This window comes from Lutra lutra, chromosome 18, assembly GCF_902655055.1.
Source record: "Lutra lutra chromosome 18, mLutLut1.2, whole genome shotgun sequence".
NCBI lineage: Eukaryota > Metazoa > Chordata > Mammalia > Carnivora > Mustelidae > Lutra > Lutra lutra.
Window position 1 is genome coordinate 29,837,562 of NC_062295.1, and position 17,696 is coordinate 29,855,257.

Genomic DNA, 17,696 nt, shown 5'->3' on the forward strand with positions numbered 1-17,696 from the left:
AAATCTTAGCGAAATAAGTCAATCAGAGAAAGACAGTTATCATATGATCTCCCTGATATGAGGAAGTGTAGATGCAGCATGGGGGGTTTGGGGGGTAGGAAAGGAATAAATGAAACAAGATGGGATTGGGAGGGAGACAAATCATAAGAGACTCCTAATCTCACTAAACGAACTGAGGGTTGATGGGCGGGGGTGGGGGGGTGGTATGGAGAGGGTGGCTGCCTTATGCACACTGGGGAAGGTATGTGCTATGGTGAGTGCTGTGAATTTTCTAAGACTGATGATTCACAGACCTGTACCCCTGGGGCTAATAATACATTATATGTTAATAAAAATTTTTAAAAAATTATTTAAAAAATAAAAATAAATAAATCACAATTATCATAAGTTAATAAAAATATGTTCTCTGGGTTTTATGATGTTTATGGTATTTGCTTGGTGGATTTGCTTTGTTTCTTTGGGGGATTTTTCTCATTCTAAATGAATACTCATTTTTGTACCTAATTTTATATTTTTCTTAATGACGTAATCTCTGTGCCCACCGTGTGCCCACAGTCAGGACATCAAGAGTCACACACTCTGTGGACTGAGCCAGCCAGGCACCCCCGTGCTCTCTTCTCAAAACAGATCTCTCGGGCTCCACTAGACTGGGATGTGTATAACATTGGTGTGTAACACTCTTCCTCATGTCTGTTTCAGTGTAAAGAACTGGCCAAGTCCAAGGCAGAAGTGGCCTGCATCGCCATGTATGAGACAGACGTGTTTGTCGTTGGAACCGAGAGAGGACGTGCTTTCGTCAACGCCAGGACCGATTTACAGAAGGATTTTGCAAAATACTGTAGGTGTTAACAGTTTTGTCCTTTGTATTCGTAACTCTTAAAATATTTGCTAGGAGGACTTACATGATGTTTTCTTTGAAGGCATCCTAAGCATTATCCTAAAAGTGGTCCTGATACCTCTCTTGTGACTTGGCATCCCAGTGAGTTAGCTGCCTCACACTGAGGAGTCCAAGAAACAAGGCCAGTGGGTTTTGTCCTGTGTCCTCAGCACCCTGGTTTTGTAAAAGAAATGTGAGGAACATAGAGTAAATGATCTTTGACTCCTTTTATAAACCCACATTTTTAAAAATTTCTGGGGCCCCTGGGTGGCTCAGTCGGTTGAGCATCCAACTCTTGGTTTCGGCTGCGGTCATGATCTCAGGGTCGCGAGTTCAAGTCCTGCTTCAGTGTCCACGCTGGGCATGGGGTCTTCTTAAGATTCTCTCTCTCCTTCTCCCCTACCCCTCCCCATGTCTCTCTCTCTCTCTCTCTGAAAAAAATAAATAAATAAAATCTTTTTTAAAATTCTTATTTTTAAAAAATGTGGGGAGGCACATAGGTGGCTTACTTGTTAAGCGTCTGCCTTTGGCTCAGGTCATGATCCCAGGGTCCTGGGATCAAGCCTGGCATCAGACTCCCTGCTCGGCGGGAAGCCCTGCTTCTCCCTCTCACACTCCCCTGGCTTGTGTTCCCTCTCTGGCTCTCTCTCCCTCTGCCAAATTAATAAATAAAATCTTTAAAAGTAAAAATAAAAAATAAATAAAAATTCTTATTTTACTCATTCCCAAAGGAAAGGGAAAAAACTCAGGGCTTGTTAGGTATTCCTCTGAGTTAATAACCATTTTCCCTTTTCTCACTACGGGACTGTCAGAGCCTTCAATGTGTTATGAGTGGTGAGGATTGCCAGTGAGCCTGTGGGCCATATGTGACGGAAACTAGTCTAGGGTGTTAGTTAAAACCTACACCTTGCATAGCGATGATCTCTACAGTGGTAGGTCATCTATCAAATACTGAGTAGGCACCTTAGTATTTTCTAGAACCAAGAAAGGGAGGGGGGGACCCACAAAGGTTTATCAGAGGATATAATGTGAATGTGAGTGTGGAGAGAGAGGGGAGATATAGATGTAGATGTTCCCGAGGGTTGTCAGAGGGCATGCGGACATAAATATATGTTTACATGTCAAGATCATACAAATATTGGGGCGCCTGGGTGGCTCAATGGGTTAAGCCACTGCCTTCGGCTCAGGTCATGGTCTCGGAGTCCTGGGATCGAGCCCCGCATCGGGCTCTCTGCTCAGCAGGGAGCCTGCTTCCTCCTCTCTCTCTGCCTGCCTCTCTGCCTGCTTGTGATCTCTCTGTCAAATAAATAAAAATCTTTAAAAAAAAAAAAAAAGATCATACAAATATGGAAAGGAGAGAGGGATTGCTTGGTTCAGATTGGTTTCCAAGAGCAAAATTAGGGTCTGCACTCTCAGGAAGATAGATTCAAACATGAAGCAATCTTTAAATAATACAGTGAGTGTGTAATTGATGAACATGAAGGGTGTTCTCATTCCACTCATGTCAGGTGCCGGCTGAGTTTTTTTTTTTTTTAAGATGTATTTATTTATTTGAGAGAAAGCGCACAAGCCGTGGGGGTGGGGGGCGTGTGCTGTGGTGCAGAGGGAGAGAGAAGCAGACTCCTCACTGACTGTGGAGCCTGACACAGGGATCAGTGTCGTGTCCCTGAGATAATGACCTGAACTGAAACCAAGAGGCAGACGCTTAACCAACTGAGACCCTCAAGCTCCTCGTTGGTTGGATTTCTAATAGTTGATATATTTTTTAAGATTTTATTTATTTATTTGACAGAGAGAGAGATCACAAGTAAGCAGAGAGGCAGGCAGAGAGAGAGCAAGGGAAGCAGGCTCCCCGCTGAGCAGAAAGCCCAATGTGGGGCTTGATCCCAGGACCCTGAGATCATGACCCGGGCTGAAGACAGCGGCTTAACCCACTGAGCCACCTAGGTGCCCCAATAGTTGATATTTAATTACAGATTTTTTCCAAGTTTCACAGTTATAGGCTGGTTTTCCAGATACAGGACTGTTCATGCTTTCTATTTCTTCTGGTACGCATTTCAGTAAATTTTATTTTTCTTTTTTTTAAGATTATATTTATTTATTTGACAGAGAGAGACACAGCAAGAGAGGGAACAGAAGCAGGGGGAGTGGGAGAGGGAGAAGCAGGCTTCCTGCCAAGCAGGGAGCCCGATGTGGGACTTGATCCTAGGACACTGGGATCATGACCTGAGCTGAAGGCATATGCTTAATGACTGAACTACTCAGGCACTTCTAATATTACTTTCAACCTCATTTTTAACTAGTTCTTTTCATGTAAGTTGTCAAATTTGGTGACCAAAACGATGGTTTATAATACTTGCCTTATAATTTTAATGTCTGTAGTGATGCCTCTACTTTCGTTCCATGGTGAAGGTCTCCCCATACCATGACTGTTACCTTCAGACTATACAGCAAATAGCATTTCTATTATCATTTCCTTTGAGCTACTACTGTTTTCTGTCTGTGGAATTATTTATAGTTCTTTATCAGTAGATTCATTTCAGAGGTGGTGATCACTGTTACTTTATCCTATTCATCAAAAATACCCTGGTCTTTGTGAGTTTTTAAAAATTTTTTAATATTTATTAATTTATTTATTTATCTATTTTAGAGAGAGCGTGCATGTGAGCATGGGCAGGGAGTGGCAGTGAGCAAGGGAGAGAGAATCTTAAACAGGCCTCATGCTCAGTGGAGCTGAGTACAGAGCCCGAGACAGAGCTCGATCTCACGCCCCTGAGATCATGATGTGAGCTGAAATCGAGAGTTGGATGTTTAACTGACTGAGCCACCCAGGAACCCCCAATTTTTTTCAAGATTTTATTTTTTAATTTATCTCTACACCCAACATGGGACTTGAACTTACAACACTAAGATCCAGAGTTGCATGCTCTACCAACTGAGCCAGCCAGGCACACCATCTCTGTGGGTTTTCTTAATAAAAGATCCTGTTTTAAGGGCACCTGGGTGGCTCAGTCAGAGCAGTGTGTGACCATCTCAGGGTCGTGTGTTCAATCCCCATTTTGGGGGTAGAATTTACTCAGGAAAAAAAAAACCAAAAACGTGTTTTGTGTTTCTTCATTCTTCCCCTTTCTTGCTTCACAATACCAGAAGCAGAGACATGAAGGGAACGCACAAGACAAATGCTGGGATAATGACTCTGTGCCTGTCACTCACTTACAGGCATTGCCCAAGAAACTCAGGAGGCCAAGCCCCCGGGCCCCGCAAACGGGATGCCAATGGAGTCAGGAGAAACGGAAATACTCAGAAAAGCGGTTGAGGACTATTTCCGCTTTTGTTACGGTAAAGTTCACAGGCCAAGCATTAATTCTCTAAATAGTTCACCAAGGGGCAACTGGACCCCGTTTCAGATCACCTTATTCATGGGACCACTTAGATGCCTCTGACACTTAAAACTCCACATTCTCCTTTAGTGAAAAGCCAGTTCTTCTTCTTTTTTTTTTTTGTTTTTTTAATTTTATTTTATTTATTCAAGAAAGCACAAACGGGGGAGCGGCAGAGAGAGGAGGAGAAACAGGCTTCCTGCCGAGCAGGGAGCCTGCCATGGGACTCGATCCCAGGATCCAGGGATCATGACCTGAGCCTAAGGCAGTTGCTTAACAAACTGAGCCACCCAGGTGCCCCTACAAATAAAATCTTAAAAAAAAAAAAAAAAAAAAAAGGCTGGGGCACTTGGGTGGCACAGTCACTGCACGTCTGCCTCCGGCTTAGGTCATGAGGGTCCCAGGATAGAGCCCCATGTTGGGCTCCCTGCTCGGTGGGAAGCCTGCTTCTCCCTCACCCACTGCTCTTGCTTGTGTTCCCTCTCCCACTGTGTCTCTCTGTCATAAATTTATAAAATCTTTAAAAAAAAAAAAAAGAAAAAGAAAAAAGGGCCCAGTACCCAAATAGCTACAGGGGTGTTGTACTTAGTTGTGACATAAGCTCCTTCCTTAGCATCTCAGGGTCTTGTTTGTCATTTTTAAAGAGCTTCATATATTTATGGGACTTTCAGGTCCCTGTGAGCACTCAACTGTGGGGGACCCCGAGCATAGGGGATCTGGGGGTCTCAGGCTTCCCTCCCTTGAGAGAAATGGGGCTCCTTCCCTGGGGGCTGGTCAGACAGTGTAGAAAGGCTGACACGGCCCCAAGATGGCAGCAACGTGAGGCCATGTTGACTCTGTAACTTTTCCGCGGGAAGTTGGCCTGACTCGTTGGAGGGATGGAGGGACATAGGGACATAGGGGTGGCTAAGCTGTGGGTGGGGGCTCCCATCCCTTGTTGACAGCAGCTTGAAGAACCACGGGTCCTCCCTGCCACCCTCGGTGCATTGTCTCCAACAGACTGGAGAAAAAAGTCCTATTATTTCCTCTTTATTAAGTGAAGATGTAAAGTAAAATGTTTGATAAGTTCTTCCTTGGGCCCTTTGGAAACTTTATGAACTTGGGTTGTAAGGAATGGTGTACATGAGCTTTTACTTGACCTTCAAAGCAGAGTGTCGCCACCCAAGTTTTCTTCCTACCTCGAATGAAACCGACCTGTAGGGTCTGGGCTCATTCCATCTAAAGGCATCTGGACTCTTCCTCTAGGGAAAGCCTTGGGGACGACAGCAATGGTACCTGTTCCGTATGAGAAGATGCTGCAAGACCCCGGGGCCGTGGCCGTGCAGGGCCTTCCAGAAGGAGTGGCCTTTCAACCCCCTGAGAACTATGGTCTCGCCACCCTGAAATGGATCTTGGAGAACAAAGCGGGGATTTCATTCATCATAAACAGGTGGCAGGCTCTATCCCCCTTGTAACAGCTAGTCTTTGAGGATAAATGGGCAACTTCGTTTCAAGTTCATTTGTTCATTAAGTTCTGTTACACGTAGAAACTGGTTATGCGGATGTTTGATCTGTCTTCCTTGTGTGTTCATGTCAGGTAATAGTATCGGTTTTCTTGCAGACCTTTCCTAGGTCCAGCGAGTCAGCTAGGTAAGTGACAGCGTCTCATACTTGGTGACTGCCCTTGGCCGCTAAGCCAGTTCTGCTTTTCTTAATTAAAATGCAAGTTTGGTACATTCGGAAGCTTGTGTATTCCTTGCCTTCTCCCTGCGGAGCGAGCAACCTTCTGACACTCCAGGGTGGGCGGGAGGTGGGGGATCGTGCTGTTGGAGGGTGAGTAGGTAGGGAAGGACCCACCACAGCAAGAACTGAGACGGGATTCTGCTCCCCGGTCTCAAGCCGGCAAGTTTCCACGGCTGGACCATGGAGGGCCATGTAGGGCCAACCTTGTCCTCAAGGACAGGAGCGTGAGGATGCCAGGTCACCCCATGGTCTTTGAGTCGCAGCCACGGGCCGGGCATTGTTGGGGTCCAGAGGCAGGGTAGGAGATGTGACCGTTCCCGTGCTTCCAAGACTCACAATCTAGAATGAAGGAGACTGTCCAACAGAGAACCAGTGATGACCTGTGATGTTCTCAGGATGGCTGGTGGTCATCCCCGGAAGCCTGGAAGGGGTTAGAATTGTGTGACCAGAAGGGCTTCCTAGAGGACCAGGTTCTCAAGCTGATGCAGGGTCACAATGTGTTGGTTCTGCCAGGAAGCCCATCCCACGTGCTCTGGCAGAAAGCGGGACGTGTGGGTGTTGGAGTCCGCGTTTGAGAACCCACAACCCTTCATCATCTCCTTAACTTTTGATGGCCAAGGGACCAAGAGATTACAATTTTGCCAGAAGCATTTGGACATCTACCTCTGCCCACTTCTTACTCCTTCAGATTATTCTGGAACGCAGTGGGAAACACAGTGGCCGTAGCTGGCCTTGGGAGACCAGGCCTAAGAGGGTGTTCTGCTGAGAGGACTAGTTACAGAAACAAAAGGCCCAGGGGAGTAGTGGGGCAGGCTTCACAAGGCTCAGGCGGGGTTCATGGTCAATGTGACATTGTAGTGAGCCTGAATTACTCACGGAGCAAAGCCCCTCGGAGAGCACTTTTAAGTTCCCAGAATTCCCCAGGTACTGTTAAAGCAGGGACCTGAGGGTGAGGGGCGGCCGGTGACCTGGTGGCCGATGTCCCCCATGGCTTGTATTTTCACTATAGGAGTGTATTAGCTGCTCAGCCTTTTCTCCGCACATGTGCTGTACCTGGCACGATTCTAAGTACTTTGTACATATTAATTGATCGTCACGTCACCCTACCACCATTTTCAGACAAGGAAACTGAGGCCCCAGGAGGTTTAGTGACCTGCATGAGGTCGCTCCAGCCCCAGTCTACTCCTCGGCCCCCAATCTGCCCCCACACTTGGCCCCAGGACTCAAGGGCTGCTCTGAGTTTATCTCTGCCCAGGACGGTGACGTAAGGGCTGGGGCTGGACTTGTGTTTTCTCTACCTTTGCATTCACCTTACGTGCCCCTGAATGTTGGCATTTTCAAGGTGCAGAAAGGAGCTAGCATGTGTCTTTCTCCTCCCGCACAGGTGGGCCTGTGGTGGCCACAGACGCTAAGAGGTCGGTGACATCGCCAAGTGAAAGGTAGGGGGTATAACAAGTCAAATGCACACATAACCCTAAAGTGTTAGTTTTTAGACTGTGGGAAGTTAGACATTCTTTATTCAAAAGGATTTGGGGATTTTAAAACTATGTTCTGTGGACCCCTTTATTTGTATGACAAATTACAAGAATGTTAATACTAAATTAGCTTTGTGTTCGGCTGGTTAACGGGAAAGGGAGCAAGGATGGTGTGGATTGTTGTACAGCGTGTCCCGATGACTGTGGTCACGTCTCACGCCACCAGCTTGTCCTGACAGGGGCTCCCTTCTCCTTTCAGCTGCGGCCCCGTCAGTGTGAAAACTGAGCCCATGGAAGATTCCGGTATGTACACCGATGCCTTTAAAACCAAGTGTTTAGCGGGTTATCATGACTCCTTTCTTTGGTTTTACTTCTAAAATGTGAGACTTTCAGTAAAGTAGAAAGGGGGGGCACTCTCTCAAAGTAACAACAACCACAAAAAAAACTACAAAAAGCCAACAACTAACATCACACTTGGTGAGAAACTAGATCCTTTCAGCGACGTCTGCGGGGCTCAGGGTCAGGATATGGAGCCCTGCATCAGGCTCCGTGCTAAGTGTGGAGCCTGCTTGAGATTCTCTCTCTCCCCCTCTGCCCCTCCCCCCACTCTCTCACACACCCTCTCTCTCAATAAATAAAATTTTTTTTCAAAGATTTTATTATTTATTTGAGAGAGAGAGCACGAGTGGGGGGAGGAGCACAGGGAAAGGGAGAAGCAGACTCCCTGCTGAGCAGACAGCCTGATGCGGGGCTCGATCCCAGGACTCCAGGATCATGACCTGAGCCAAAGGCACACACTTAACTGACTGAGCCACCTGGGAGCCTCAATAAATAAATAAAATCTTTTTTTAAAAGCTTTTATTTATTTATTTGACAGCAGAGATCACAAGTAGGCAGAGAGGCAGGCAGAGGGAGGGGGGAAGCAGGCTCCCTGTGGAGCAGAGAGCCCGATGCGGTGCTTGATCCCAGGACCCTGGGACCAAGACCTGAGCGAAAGGCAGAGGCTCAATGCGCTGAGCCACTCAGGCGCCCCAAATAAATAAGATCTTAAAACAAAACTAGAAACTTTCCCATTGAGATCAGGAACGAGGCAAGGATATTCCCTCTCCCACTCCCTTCCAGCATCGTACTGAAAAAAATGTGATAAGACAAGGAAAGGAAATAAGAACCACACAGATTGGGAATGATGAAACATAACGGCCTCTGTTCACAGACGCCAGGATTGTCTATGTAGAAAATCCCAAGAATTGACCAGTACAAGGGGTGGTGGTGAGTAGGGCATTAAATAACCTCGGGGCGCCTGGGTGGCTCAGTGGGTTAAAGCCTCTGCCTTTGGCTCAAGTCATGGTCTCAGGGTCCTGGGATCGAGCCCCGTATCGGGCTCTCGGCTCAACAGGGAGCCTGCTTCCTCCTCTCTCTGCCTCCCTCTCTGCCTACTTGTGATCTCTCTCTGTGTCAAATAAATAAATTTTTTAAAAGTCTTTTTAAAAAAAGGAAAAAATGTTTACTGGATTTTACATAAACGCACGCGTAAATGTTGCTGTCTCGAAAGGGAACGTTTCTCAAGCTGGGAACTCGACCTTCTTCTTCCATCCTTTCCCTCCCTTCTCTTTCTGTTCCTTTCATCCACCTTCTCTCCCTCCTTTCTTCTTGCCTTTTATGTTGATTTTATGTTGTTTTGTTGTTACAACTTCTGTTTTTATATGGGTTTACCACTTGCTCGGAGAGTGTGAGCCCCGCGTGGTCTCACTCACTCTTGTGTTGCTGTGTTAACACAGAGCCTGGAAGTTTCAGCAGCAGCTCCTGGTTCTCTGGGTGTGTGTAGGGGGCGGGCTGCGGACTCACACATGGTTTTATCATTTTCGTTGCCTCCAAAGGCACCACGGTGAAGACGGCGGCTGTGTCCGTCAAGAAGGAATCGGAAGATCCTAATTACTATCACTACAACACGCAAGGTAATAACCATTTTAGCCTCATTTTCTTCCCTAAAAGTTATCGGTGATGGAAAATTGTCATTAGCCCCCTTCTGAAAAACAGTCAGAGAGTAATTTAAAAAAAAGAAGAAGAAGACCCACGTGCCGGGGATCTAGCCTAGGGCCATTTGACATGAAGCATTTCACAGTCATAGCAAGATCCCGTGTAGCCTGAATCTACATACTTCAGGGCAAACATGAGGGTGAAGGTAATCCAGGGCGTATATTACCTGAGTTTATCTGTTAGGAAGTCTTATTTTGTGCGTTCAAAAATCCTGGTCTGGGTGGCTCCGTCGGCGAAGCGTGTGACTTGATCTCGGCTCAGGTCTTGATCTCAGGGTCGTGAGTTCGAGCCTCGCCTTGGGCTCCGTGCTGCGCATGGAAACTTTAAAAACAACAACAACTTCTCTCTGATCCTCTCCTGTCTGGTCTGTCCCCTAAATTACTGGGAAAGTATCAAAAGAAATTCAGGTCCCGTTCTTAATAATATCTGTTTCATTGACAAGTTAAATGGGGTACAGAAGACACGGCTTACCAGAGACGCACACGTTTCACACAGGGCGTGGGTAGGTGGTCTGTAGTTGTCTGGCGAGGTCCTCTCCCCAGAGACCAGAATCCTGATGGACCCCTCCCAGCATGATGCCAGCTGGACGACACGACGTTGTCGCGTCCATAAGAGCGTTGTAAGCCCCCGGATCCCATCTCGTCTTTGACTCTGCTGTGAAGGCAGGCAGACTGCGGGACATTTCGCAGTTAATTCCTCAAACGTGACCAGGTTTGAAGTGTTTCCCATAGAAATCTTACCTTGAAATATTCCTGCGCCATTCTGAGGTCTCTAATTTACGGTAAAAAAAATTTTTTTTCCAAAAACTAAAGACCAGTGAGAGTGTCCATCATATCACTCTGGTTCTGGGCTGGTCGCCCCACCCCCCCACATAGCTGGATCCCTTTTCAATCTGTCCTACGTCCTGTCCCCCAATCATTTATTCCTGGAGAACGGGGTCTGTCGCCTCCCTCCCCTGCTCACACATCGTCTGTGGCTTCTCCTCACCCGTGTCTTCCATCACTGTTCCGGCTCCCTTCCTGTTCTGTCTGCCCACCCCCCACCCTGTCCCCCCACGATCAGTCCCCCCTCCCCTCAGTTCAGTCCTCCTGCTCAGGCTGATTCATGTCCCTGAACAGGCCCCAAATCCTCCTTCCCCTGGCTTTTAGACAAGCTGATCCCTCTGTGTGGTGGGTTCCCTCCTGGCTCTGCAGGCTTCCAGCAAGTTCCACCACTTTCTGGACGTTGGAATCTCAAGGAGAGCAGGGAGCTTCCGCCCCCAAAGTGCATGCACCTTTAGTCCTGCCTGCTTGTGTGGTATTTATGCTTTCACTGCGGACGACCCCAGCCAGTGGCAGGCTCCTGGGGTGGGGTGGAGGGAGGCACACAGCGTCTTCTCCCAGCTCTGAGCCCCAGGGCCCCGAGCCCAGGGCTGTGTACACAGCAGGCGCTCACATGTGCTTGCTGAGTTGAGCGTGTCCCTCGCAAAGAATCCATGTAGCCTGTTTCTCAATCGCTCCCATTTTGGAAAAAAGTACACATGATTACATGTTGACTCCCAGGAATATCCTTTTCAAATTAAATGACGTTGAGCTTTATCAAAATGTACAGGTTGGGGGAATCTGGGGTATTTATAGAGTCTGCTCCCAAGGCAGCAGTGAAGTGAGTAGAGGACTAGATAGACGTACGTACCATCATTCTGGTTCAGTTTTTCGGAAAGAAGCACGTTGTTTGAAGAGCCACATTTAGGTTAAATGTGCACTTTCTAATCTTTCTCCTGCTTGGTTTGGGAAGGACGGAACTATTCAAGATACCTTCTTGATACAAAAACTCCTTAAGCAGGGTCCCTTCCTTCTTGATGCCCCAAGGGTGAAAATTGCCTGACATCGTGGACGGCTTTCCATGGGACGGATAGTTTTGCCACCACTCAGGCGAAGTCCTCACGTGCTGAAGTACTGACACCGTTATATACCCTTGAAGTGAGGGAGAAATGTTTCGATCCATAACGGCAACCAAGGCCCCCTGCTCAGAATGTCGACTGGCCTTTGCGGAGCCCCGCCCCCAGCCCATGACGTCAGCTGTGGCCCCACCGGGGCCCAGGCGCTTGTGTGAGATTTATACAAAAGTCTGATTCCCAACCCCACCTGGACCTCACCCTCCATCTGAGCACAGACCTCTCGGAAGACCCCTGACTCACGTACACACATTGGTGACTTGGGAATTCCCATAAGGTCTTTCATACGTGCAGATACCCCATCTCCGGGGCCCCTGGGAATGGAGAATGCGCAGGACAAGCTTTGCTGAAATACACCACGCCCAGGTTCCTTGACATTGGCGGTGGTAAGAGGATCAACACCATTCAGGTTTCTTCCCAAGGTCATGAGTTTAAGCCTCACAATGGGTATAGAGCTTACTTAAAAAAAAAAAAATGGGGGGGGGGAGTAAGGCTTTTAAAAAACTATAAAATGTCCCCATTACACAGCCCCACTGAAGCCATGCATCTTGACAATAATCATCAATGGCCAGTAAAGCCATTCATAGAACATTGATGGGAAATTTATCACAAATGGATTAGGGAGACACTTCCTGAACTCAGTGGTCCAGTGTTCACATCACGAAGGCAGAGGTGAGCAGACTTCATGTGCCTCCTGATGGGATCCAGTAGGAGGTGCACCTTGGGAACACGTACTCCCCAAAATCAAACCTAAGTCTGATCCAGCCTCTAGATCTACCCACCAGTTTGCAGGGAACACAGGGGATAGAGGAACAACACGAAGATGACACCATGAGGACGCAGGCAGGAAACTCCAGAGCAGGAGAAAGGTGGTTTTCTTCATCAAATGATGGCAAGTTAGAGAAGAAATGGAGAAGAAACCTGGTTTATAAGAAAAGATATTTGAGACATTTCAGCCAAATGCCGCGTGTGGGGCTCTGTCGGGATCCTGATTTGAACAAACGAGCTACAGAAGAACATTTATGGATTCTGTGGAACGCCAAGTGCTGGTTAGCACTGGAATTGGGAAGCCATCCTTTCGTAACCGTTATAAGAAAAGACTGGATCAAGCAGGAGTCACCAGTGGTTGTGGCATCTAGAGAGAAATCTAGAAAAGACCAACTCGAAATAAGGAACTTTCAGGGGAGGGAGAGTCGTCTCCCTCCCTTTTTAAATTTAAAAAAATTTTTTTTAAAGATTTTATTTATTTATTTGACAGAGATCCAAGTAGGCAGAGAGAGAGAGGAAGGGAAACAGGCTCCCTGCTGAGCAGAGAGCCCAATGTGGGGCTCAATCCCAGAACCCTGGGATCATGACCCGAGCTGAAGACAGAGGCTTTAACCCACGAGCCACCCAATTTTTTTTTTAAATTTTAAGTAATCTCTACACCCAACAAGGGACTCGAACTCACAACCCCGAGATCAAGGTTCACACGCTCCACTCACCGAGCCAGCCAGGTGCCCCAGGAGTCTCTCTTCTTCTAAAATGGAAATGCCATAAAAATCAGACAGACTACAGAACCGCTCCAGGTTAAATGAGGGTGAAGAGCAGTGGGAACGAGACACAATGCCGGGCCCTAGACCGGATCCCGTCCTGGAGGAGGGAAGGCTGGAAGGAAGTGTTCAGAGGTGAAGGGCCACGGTGTCCCTAACTTGTCCTCGGGTGGGTCGGAGAAGGAGAAAAGGACGTCGCCTATACATGCATCGATCCAGCTACTTAGGAAGCTGGGGCGGGGGTAGGGGACCAGGATTGCACATAATGAAGGGAAACCATAAACCCTTATCTCCATGTCGTTGAAGGAGACGGTATGTGGTTCCTCTTTGTACTATTCTTTTTGTGACTTTTCTGTAACTTTGAAACTATTCCCAAATATGACATCTTTTAAAAAAGATGTGTATGAGGCAGTTGAGGAAGTTTGCACAGTGACCCGGTATGAGCTGAGGGTACAGAAGAGTGTTAATTTGGGGGGAGTCGTGGTGTGGGGAAGGGGACGGAGAGTCCCTCCGTCTTGCTCGAACACGCACGGTCTGCGCGCCCCCGCTGGCCAGACCTGGGATTTACTTGAAGGACGGGGCGGGGGCACGCAGGAGAGCAGGGAGATGGACATGGAAGATGGACACACAGCATGGTTCTGCCATCTCTGCTCTGGGACATTTGGATCTTCTCCCAAGCGCAGATAAATCAGAAAAAAAAAAAAAGTAAAGAAGGAATCATTTGGGGGTGCCTGGGTGGCTCAGTGGGTTAAGCCGCTGCCTTCGGCTCAGGTCATGATCTCAGGGTTCTGGGTTCGAGCCCCACATCGGGCTCTCTGCTCGGCAGGGAGCCTGCTTCCTCCTCTCTCTCTGCCTGCCTCTCTGCCTACTTGTGATTTCTCTCTGTCAAATAAATAAATTAATTAATTTAAAAAAAAAAGAAGGAATCATTTGTGTGAATTTCGTGGCAAGGACTTGGAATGGTTCTCAAGTACATTCTGGCCTGTGGCTTGACCTGTTGACTTGGTTTTAAAGGAATTCTTGTTTACATTTTCTATTTTGGCCTTTTTTTTTTTTTTTTAATGTGTCATTTGCTTCCCTTTCAGAAAGCCAGCATCCTTGTGCCAGCGGCGAAGTAACAGAAATGGAGTTACCCATGGAAGGTCAGAGAAACCAGGCATTTTAGCCTCTTTTCGGTTTTGGTGTTCTGGTTTGCAGTGTTTTGCAGAGAACACGGTCTTTTAAAGACCCGTGACGCATGTTGGACAGTGAGGCAGCTTCCCCGCATGCCTCCTCAGAAAACCACCCAAGTCTTGGCGCTAAAATGTGGTCTCAGGAGCTCTGTCACCCTTGCTTTTCTGACCCGTGAGTGATTCTTCTTAAAGCACCCAGATTAGAAGTTGTGCAGTAAGAAAGATTTACACCTGTGCCATTTACTGCTTTATCCACTTTATCTTCTTGGTGGGTATACCAGAATTCTTTTTTTTTTTTAACTTTTTTTTTTTTTTTTAAATTTTAAGTAAACTCTGCATCACACATGGGGCTCAAACTTATGACATTAAAAGCTGCATGGTCCACCAACACCCAGTCAGGTGCCCACCCCCTCCAAATTCTTTTGAACAGAGTTGAGAATTATTTTAGGAAAAATTTTTTTTTAAGATTTTATTTATTTATTTGAGAGAGAGAGAGAGCAGGAGTAGGGGCAACAGGGGCGGAGGGAGAGGGAGAAGCAGACTCCCTGCTGAGCAGGGAACCCCATGTGGGACTCAATCCCAGGACCCTGGGATCATGGCCTGAACCAGAGGCAGACGCTTAACCCACTGAGCCACCCAGGTGCCCCTAGAAGTAAAATTTGATGGTACTTCCCTCCCTGTGTGCATGAATCTTGAGTATCGTGTCTAAGGCCTGAACTCTTAAAATGGTTCATACATGTCCAAGGTAACATTAATAAAGGAGATTTTGTCTCCACACCTAGAGGCATGGGACATCTTTATCGGTTTACAGGCAAGAAGACCTTGCCTTTAGGAGTAGGATGATGCCTCTCTTGGTTCCAAAATGATTTGTATTTTCTCTAAGTCAGGTCATGATCCCGGGGTCCTGGGGTCGAGCCCCAGCATCAGGCTCTCTGCTTGGCAGGAAGCCTGCTTCTCCCTCTCCCCTCCCCCTGCCTGTGTTCCCTCTCTCGCTGTGTCTCTCTGTCAAATAAATAAATAATAAATAATAAATTAATAAAATCTTAAAAAGAAGAAGAAGAAGCTTCAAGAGCAGAGATGTGTGGTGTGTTTTCACCGTTTCCCCCCCAGACGGTGTATCTTACGTTACGATAGTCCAATACCCAACAACTGATCCCTTTAGAGTCTTTCTTCCTCTACGAACAATTAACGGAAGCTTTCTAAAATGAGCCAGAGTTAGATGAGATCGTCCAGCCAGTCTTGTGTCCGCGGGTCATAATTCTGGCAAACTAGAAAAATCGATTGTGTCTCCGGGGTCATAACAGGCTGGACCCCGGGGGCTGGTGGCAGGGGACCCGCCCCACAGAGCCCCCAGCTTTCTTTTGTCCAAGGGATTTCTGATGACACCAAGAAAGTGCTTCTGACCATAGTTATTCCATTACCTCAAAGAGAAGGACATTCCGTGTCCACTAACAGGTGCTGTTTCTTAATATGTGAGAGTTTCTTGCCTCCCCTTATCCCTTAGAAGGTTACCCTTTCTTACCCCATGATCCCTCTTAAAGTTAAAATTACCTTCACATTTAGGGACGCCTGGCTGCGTCAAAAGAGCGTGAGGCCCTTGATCTCGGGATCATAAGTTCGAACCCCACATTGGGTGTAGAGATTATGACAAAATAGTAATAATAATAAATAAAAATAAATATTTAGGTCTTTCATCCATTTTGAGTTTATCTTGGTGGACGGTGTAAGGAAATGGCCCAGTTTCATTCTTCTGCATGTGGCTGTCCAGTGTTCCCAACACCATTTGTTGAAGACACTATCTTTTTTCCATTGGACATTCCTTTCCTGCTTTGTCGAAGATGAGTTGACCATAGAGTTGAGGCTCCATTTCTGGGCCCTCTGTTCTGTTCCATTGATCTGTGTGTCTGTTTTCGTGCCAGTACCATGCTGTCTTGATGATGACAGCTTTGTAATAGAGCTTGAAGTCTGGAATTGTGATGCCACCAACTTTGGTTTTGTTTTTCAGTATTCCTCTGGAGGGTGTGATGCTGAGCAAAATACATCAATCAGATTAAGACAATTATCATGTGGTTTCACACATATGAGGCATATGAGAAAGAGTGCAGAGGACCATAGGGGAAGGGAGAAAAACTAAATAGGGAGAAACCAGAGAGGGAGACAAACCATGAGAGACTCCTAACTCCAAGAAACAAACTGAGGGTTCCTGGAGGGCACCGGGGTCAGGGACGGGGTGCCTGGGGGATGGGCATTGAGGAGGGCGCGGGACGTGATGAGCACTGGCTGTTAGACGCAGCTGAACCACTGACCTCTACCTCTGAAACTCATGACGTACTACATGTTGACTCACTGAATTCAAATTTTTTTTAAAAAGAAGTAAGAATAAAAATTTAAAAAAATAAAATTACTTTCACATTTATACTTTTACGTGTGTTAAGTAAGTACGGACTGGGTTGAACATGCCAGGCCAGGCTACTGTCTCGGTACAGGAGCCGTAGAAGGCTGGAACGTGAGGGCACATAACAACGAGTGTCATTTTAGACATTTTTTTTTCCAAGATTCCACTCTGCGTGTCCCTTCAGAAACGAGCGAGGACCCCAAAGCTGAGGTGAAAATTGAAGGTGAGTTTCCAGAAGCCTCATCAGAGGGACGCTGCTCAGTGTGGCATGGGTGTGTGTGTCTGTCTGTCTGTCCGTGCAAATCAGCACTGGCCGGGACGCAGACTATGTTCCATCCCAAGTGAGGAAGAAAGAAGGGGCTGGGAGGGAGGCACCTGGGGGGGCTCAGTGGGTTAAGCCTCTGCCTTCAGCTCAGGTCATGATCCCAGAGTCCTGGGATCGAGTCCCGCATCGGGCTCTCTGCTCGGCGGGGAGCCTGCTTCTCCCTCTCCCTCCGCCTGCCGCTCCCCTGCGTGTGCATGGAATGTCTTCCCATTCCTTTGCATCGTCTTGAATTTCTTTCATCAGTGTTCGTTTTCAGAGTACAGGTCGTTCCCCTCTTTGGTTGTTTATTTCTAGCTATTTGACTGTTTTGGGTACAGTTGTCAATGGGATTGTTTTCTTAATTTCACTCTGGCTTCACTGTTAGTGTGTGGGAACGCAACAGATTTCTGTGCCTTGATTTTGTATCCTGTGGCCTTACTGAATTCATTTGTCAGTTCTAGTAGTTCGTGGTGGAGCCTTCAGGGGTTTTGATACGTAGAATCATGTCGTCTGCAAATCGTGAGGGCTTTACTTCTTCCTACCAGTTGGAGGACTTTCATTTCTTTATGTTGCTTAATTGCTGTGGGAGTCTTTTTATTTTTTTTTTAAGAGTTTATCTATTTGAGAGAGCAAGAGGGCATGAGTTGGGGGGTGGGAGAGGCAGAGGGAGAGCGAGAAGCAGGCTCCCCGCTGAGCAGGGAGCCCAACCTGGGACTCGATCCCAGGACCCTGAGATCATGACCTGGGCCAAAAGGCAGGCGCCGAACTGGCTGACGCACCCAGGCGCCCCAGGAGCTCTTTTATTTAGAGATAATATTATTTCCCGTGACTCACCACAGAGTCTGAATCGATTTTGCCATTTTAGGGGG

At 47.2% G+C, this 17,696-nt stretch overlaps 1 protein-coding gene across 12 annotated transcripts in view; it reads left to right on the top strand.

Moving 5' to 3' along the window:
• LOC125090469 (general transcription factor II-I repeat domain-containing protein 2) overlaps positions 1-17,696 on the top strand; it is a 36,954-nt gene that overhangs the window by 9,740 nt on the left and 9,518 nt on the right. For 9 of the 12 annotated variants that reach the window (XR_007124339.1, XR_007124340.1, XM_047713143.1 and 6 more), the window contains exons 3-11: positions 700-838; positions 4,097-4,216; positions 5,503-5,686; positions 5,858-5,886; positions 7,364-7,418; positions 7,714-7,757; positions 9,332-9,409; positions 14,042-14,098; positions 16,684-16,746. Coding sequence is in view for 10 of the 12 variants with exons in the window: in XM_047713143.1 (XP_047569099.1) it covers positions 700-838; positions 4,097-4,216; positions 5,503-5,686; positions 5,858-5,886; positions 7,364-7,418; positions 7,714-7,757; positions 9,332-9,409; positions 14,042-14,098; positions 16,684-16,746 (769 nt within the window). In the remaining 2 variants the exon portion in view is untranslated. Of the gene's footprint in view, positions 1-699; positions 839-4,096; positions 4,217-5,502; positions 5,687-5,857; positions 5,887-7,363; positions 7,419-7,713; positions 7,758-9,331; positions 9,410-9,986; positions 11,899-14,041; positions 14,099-16,683; positions 16,747-17,696 lie in introns of those variants that run through there. The other 3 variants (XM_047713145.1, XM_047713146.1, XM_047713150.1) reach the window with 3 other exon arrangements.